Source organism: Mytilus edulis, chromosome 7 (assembly GCF_963676685.1).
Source record: "Mytilus edulis chromosome 7, xbMytEdul2.2, whole genome shotgun sequence".
In the NCBI taxonomy this organism is placed as follows: Eukaryota; Metazoa; Mollusca; class Bivalvia; order Mytilida; family Mytilidae; genus Mytilus; species Mytilus edulis.
The window spans coordinates 6,743,754-6,750,486 of NC_092350.1; the positions used below are offsets into that span (position 1 = coordinate 6,743,754).

At 34.5% G+C, this 6,733-nt stretch overlaps 1 protein-coding gene across 1 annotated transcript; it reads left to right on the plus strand.

Moving 5' to 3' along the window:
* The first annotated feature begins 349 nt into the window (after positions 1–349).
* On the plus strand, positions 350–2,551 carry LOC139482923 (uncharacterized). Its single transcript, XM_071266950.1, has one exon. The coding sequence runs from the start codon at positions 350–352 to the stop codon at positions 2,549–2,551; it is 2,202 nt and encodes a 733-aa protein (XP_071123051.1).
* Positions 2,552–6,733: the final 4,182 nt, after the last annotated feature.

A 6,733-nucleotide genomic window follows, 5' to 3' on the forward strand; every position in this document is an offset into this window, starting at 1 on the left:
AGAATAGTTCTACGTTCGAATAGATATAGGATGAACCAGTATTTAACTTAGTTCTGAAGAAAGTCATAACTGATCTCAACTATATTGATAACTATATCACCCATACAGTTGTTGATAATTTCACAGTTTGTTTAAAGTTGAATCGTTCGTCCCGATACCAGTGTCGAGATTACCGCGGGATTACGACGTTCCTAAGTTTGTACATTACCATTGGCGACGATGGCGACTTCAGTGACGTCTTGGGGTTGTTATTAAAAGTTATGGCTGAACAGACGTATTTGTTTATATTAGCGAAAATATCCTACTTTTAACCTCCACATTTATGGTACCGTGACCAATGGATTTAAAGATGCTCAAGTCGATACGATCCGGGAACAGAAGTGCTGTTACCAAACTCATTCGAAAGATAGATGCAGCGAAGCATGATATAGATTTTGATCCAGAAGAATTAACTGCAACATTTGACAACCTTATCCAGAAGCAAAAGTTATTGAACAACTTGAACGAACAGATACTTAACCTAACGGAAGCAGAAGATATAGAAGATGAAATCCTAGACTCAGATGAGTATTTTATAAATTTAGAAACAAAAATCAGACACATACGAAATTTTATTCAAGATACGCATACCACATCACAGTCACGTCAGAGCGAAACTTCATCACAAATACTAAATGTTGAACATCAACCGTTCGTCACAGCAAACCTCACAGAAAATTCATGCACGCAGCCGTTCCAAAATCCGTTCGCTCAAGCTAGTAACACAGTGAGTACTAATATAAATCCGTATACATCCACAAGCAGTCAGAATCATTACTTACCCAAACTCACACTTCCGATATTCACAGGGAACATATTAGAGTGGCAAACTTTCTGGGATTCGTATGAATGCGCTATACATTTAAGCCCTTCATTGACCGATGTCCAGAAATTTAATTACCTCAAAGCACAATTACAGAATGAAGCATTACGCACCATAGCAGGTTTTGCGCTTACTAATGCAAACTACGCAGACGCCATTATTTTGTTGAAGGAGAGATTCGGGCAAACACACAAAATTACACAAGCGTACATGCGAGCTTTACTAGAAATTACACCGCCAAGAAACAATCTTGTCAGTTTGAGACACTTTTTTGATCAAATGGAAACTTACGTAAGAGGGCTAGAATATTTAGGACAATCACAAGATTATTATGGAACATTACTTGTGCCAATCATTTTGAGTAAGTTACCGGGAGAAATAAAAAAAAACCTTGCCCGTGAACATGGAACAGAAAACTGGTTATTACGAGACCTCCGGAAAAGTATTTGCAATGAAATAAACATAATTGACGTGGGACAAGACACTGAAACTTCTAACAATTTGCCAAGTGCATCGTCTTTCTTTACTGGGACAAAATGGATAAAACCACCAAACCAAACTCTAGATAGGAGACATACACACCAGAATTTGCAATATAAACCTTTTGTATTCTGTCACGATTTACACGCACCAGCGCATTGCACGAATGTATCTGATTTAGAAACACGCATGGATATTGTAAAACGCGAACAATTATGTTTCAACTGTCTAGGTACACACCGTTTACACGAATGTTATTCAAATCAGTCTTGCCGCATTTGCAATAAAAGACATCACACAAGTCTGTGTACCGATAACCCATTTAACAGCAACATTGTCCATGATAATGACACCAGCAGACATATCCAGCAAAATGCAAATGACAGCCCACAGAATACAAATTTTCCTATTAGCAATGGACATTTACAGAACTCACCAAATTTGAATCAGACATCAGTAAATATTGTAAATGATACAAATCAGAAAGAAGAGGACACTACAATTTTACACTCCTCGTCAAATGACGTACGCATGCATGTACTTTTGAAAACTGCCGTCGCACCAGTATGGTCAGACAACTTATGTATAGATACCCATATAAATTTTGACGAGGGATCACAGCGATCATTTGTGACCGAAGATTTAGCAAGAAAACTTAATTTACATACAGAGGGAATTGAAATTCTACAATTATCGTCATTTGGAGATAGAAACAAAAACGTACGACATTTAGATAAATCAACAGTATTCGTAGAATCAAATGCAGGACAGAAAATACCGATACACGTTCTAATTGTACCAATGATTGCCGTACCTTTGCAGAACAATATTCGCCACATCAACAGAGGACTGAATTATTTACGGGGACTTAAGTTAGCACATCCAGTAACACAGGAAGAGTCTTTCGAAATATCGTTATTAATCGGAGCAGACTACTACTGGGACTTAGTCGAGAATGAAGTCGTAAGAGGAAATGATCCAACAGCCGTAAAGTCAAAGTTAGGTTTCTTACTTTCCGGTTCAATAAGGGACAAAAGCGAACACGCATTTATATGTACCAACATATTAAGCATTCTTGTTTCGCACAAACCAGAGGAACACGATATAAAAACCTCTCTAAACACAACACACAGAAGTACTCAATCTAGACGATTAGCAAGTGCCAAGGTCCGGAAGAAGATACGGAAGCGTACGAATTACCAATCATAGACGAAAATGATGAAGAAGACTAGAACTTTAACAATTTTAAAAAGGACTTTCGAAGTTAATTCAATTTTTCATTTATGTGAACAAGAACTTAGTTAATTCAATTTAGTTCATTCATGGAGATAGAGACTTTTTTAATTTGATTTATTTACAATTATGGACAGTTAATGTGAAATTTAAGATAATTTGCACTTTTTGCGGCCCCCAGTATGTCGAGATTACCGAGGGATTACGACGTTCCTAAGTTTGTACATTACCATTGGCGACGTTGGCGACTTCAGTGATGTCGCCGTGGGCTCTTGGAGTTGTTATTAAAAGTTATGGCTGAACAAACGTATTTGTTTATATTAGCGAAAATATCCTACTTTTAACCTCCAAAACCAGAATGTCATGGAAAACTTATTATTTCCTTGGTTTACGGATTTTTTTTTTGAAGCACAGTTTTCAATTCGTTACCGTTGACTTGAATCAAATGTAAGAATATATAAACCAAAGGAAATATTTGAAAAGTATTGTCATATTCGAAACTTAGCACAGACCAAAGTTAATGTGGGTGTTATCTGTTTCAACAAGAGAAATCATTTATTTGCAGTACAGCTATTTGAATGTCAGTCATATTGGGTAAGCAAACCAGACAGAAGTAGTTAGTAAAGCTAGCAAGTACTAAGCTATGTAAAAATAAATCACAAAATACACAACAACAAAAAAAATTCAAATAAACATACAAATAACACTGAAAAAGAAGCACAACAAACAACAACAAAAAACACCAAACAACACACACACATTACTGTACTTTATTGTTAATCTAAAAACAACGCCAACACAAATTATTGTTTTCTAGATCACAGTGCATACAGTATTTTAAACTATAATGACGTACTAGCATACATTTTCTGGATAGAGTAAATATATAAATACACATGAAAGCAAAAATAAACACAACACTGCAAAACACATCCTGTGTCCAAATCGTCACGGCACGTCAGACATAAATAGCAATATGATTTCTTATCGTTTCTACTCTAAAATGATGTGAACAGATTTCATGATTTATTTCTGAGTTTATAGAATGCAATTTGTGTGTCAAAAAGATGTATAAAAAGAATTCGTTGTCATGAAAAGATGAAGTCATAATTTTTCTTTTAATGAAATAATCATGCAAACTACAATGCAATGTTTTTGTTCGTTATCGGGCGTTTAAACGTTTTCCCGTAGTTTTGTCCTTTGAAATTCATTTGTAAATGCAACAGTTTATCTGAAATGTTCTTTGATGTGCTTCTTTGGAGTTAGTTTCATATAGAAACATAATGCAAATATATATAGTTGTTTGAGATGGATAATTTAATTCATCAAAGACACATAATGTAATCAAACCGTAAAAATCTACTTGCAACTCTTGTAGGCGATACAATTTAATTTGTTTTTTAAAATTAAAATTGTGTGATCACAGTCTAATTATACTTAATAATATCAGAGTTATCAAATGGTCTTTGCTTGGTTGAAATATCCCAAAAACTCATTTGTCATTTATAATGATATAATAGGGAATTCAGAATATTGGTTAATGTCATATTCTAAATTATATTTTTCCCTTTTGCAGTTGTTTTTCAAAGTTGATGCAAGCAACACACTTATCCTTTACTTAACTTTGAAATTAATTGAATGATTGCTCAGTTAAATACAACTCTTTTGGCTTTTCTATCTTAGGAAAAGATTACCTTAGCTGTGTTTGGTAAAACTGATAGGTTGCATTTCTGTAAATATTGACCATGCAATGTCCTATAGGAACTCATTTTACAGCTAAACCTGTTACACTTTTACAATGAATTTTTGAAAAAATCATATCCTAGAATCGAAAGTTCTTATGCACGACAATTGTTTTCAAAGGTAAAAATATAGAGCTGTGTTGCATATTGTCTTCAGTTATATGCCCTGTACTTCCCAGAGTTTAAACTAACACTAATTTTCTTAACTGCCCCTACTGGACTATAGGGGTACTACATATTTCAATATAAACAATAAACACATGCATACTCACTGGTAATATTCCCAAGTTATGTCTCTGTGAGATGCAACACAGAGAACATAACTGGGAAACAGTATGTAAACAAAATTAATTTTCTATGAATATTCAAGTTCTCCCGAAAATAGGCGTGGTTTGAGAAACAGCAGTATTTACAAAGTGCAACCTATAGTAAGTTTTGGTCCTCAATGCTATTTAACTTTGTACTTTATTTGGCCTTTTTAACAATTTTTGATTCGAATGTCACTGATGAGTCTTTTGTAGACGAAACGCGCGTCTGGCTAAAATATAAAATTCAATCCTGGTAATTATGAGTTTATTTGAAACTTTATTTTTTTTACTACAGATGGGTGCGGTCCTAACCTTGACAAAAGTTAACTTAGCGTTAATTTGTTGACTGCTCTTTAAGTTAACTTGAGAATTTTTAAGCAGACCAGCAAGTTAACTTCGTCTACGGTGGACCAGACCTACGGTCCGCTTTTTATGACTGCTGCAGACCTATTGACGGGTCTGTTCCAGACCAGACCTGTGGACAAGTCTGCTTTTGACCAGTCCTGAGGACAGGTCTGTCCCAGACCAGACCTGTGGACAGGTCTGCTCCTGACCAGACCTGTGAACAGGTCTGCTTCTGACCAGACATGTCGACAGGTCTGCTTCTCACCAGACCTGTGGACAAGCTATTGACCAGAAAGGGGGACAAGTCTGCTTATGAAATGTTATCGTTTTCGACTTTTCATATCAGACTTGAGCTTTATTAAAATATGTATAAACAACATTCGCATTGTTCTTCCCAGGACGCTTCTTTACTCGCTATACTCTACTAGACATTATTCATAACAACACAATTCTTTCTTTTTTTTTATTTTAAATATTCTTATATACATTAGTCAATTTAATAGAGCTATCATGGAATTGTATTTCCTATTTGCGTCTTCCACCTGTTCCTCACTGTCTGCAACAAAAAATATGTTATGCTCAACTATCGCTTCCGGGCAATGGGAGAACTTACGAGGGCTGTAACGCCAGTTAAGGACGTTAAAACTTCCATTATCATTTCATATTCTATAGTTTTAAAAACCAATGTAAAACGCAATGAACTTTGTCTTTAATTTAAAAGCTATGTGAAATTGTGCTAGCAACTTTTGCTAATACATGTAATCTAATACCAAATGCTTTAGGCATAACTAGTAACTTCATCAACTGTCGTAAATTCCAAACGGATAAAAGTTTGATTAAAAGTGATAAAAACATTTTCCAATACAATATGACAACAATGTGCAAGCACGTCTATGACCAGCAGGGTCCAGAGGAACTATTAGTTTCTTTACAACAATTTTGTTTTTAAAGCATTAGAATCTAAATCTATCAATTTCGTTTTTAAATTTGAGACATGCTCATAATAAAGAGTTACGCAGTTATACCATATAGTAATTACATTGATTTTATCATTTTGTCTCGAAGAAAATATGTATTCAATGATAAGGTGTTGTATTCCAGACAAATCGTTAACTGAAAATGTGATATGCAGCTGCGATAAAGAAACTTTTCTTTAAAACGCATATCAAAAGTGAATGTCCTACTGCGTTGTTCTATACTAGTGAATCGTTAAAAGTGTGCGAATGCTGATAGTAGATTTAAATAAATACAATGATTCGTATTTCAAGATGTATTCAATGTTTTTGTACATGCAAGATTTATATCAAGCTTTTGAAAGATAGAGTATGTAATGTGGAATCATGAATCTCTTTATGGAGAGGAAGAAGAAACTTAAATAGATATGTAATCGAAAACGAACTTACAAAGTCATGGCAAAAAAAAAAAAGTCTAACAACAGTATTCAACACTTATCATAAACAACTAAAGAAAAAGGAACACGATACTTATTCAACACCACGGTGATCCCAGATGCTTCAAAAGGGTAAGCAGATTTTGTTTCCCATGTGACACCCGTCGTGGAATTCTATAACATAAGTTTTATCGGGAAATTAACTTCAAACAAAAGAGTATTGGTAATAGACTTCAGTTTATATCAGGCATTATCAAATTCGACGGTCATAAAATTGTTCACACCCTTCAACTTGACCAAGTGTAAAATGACAGACATGAAATGCGAAAAAAACTGAAAAGTCTATAGTTGTAAAGGATGTTTTTGTTCATAA

Coding starts and splice junctions, on each gene's coding strand:
- LOC139482923 (XM_071266950.1), top strand. CDS start 350: ATGCTCAAGTCGATACGATCCGGGAACAGAAGTGCTGTTACCAAACTC.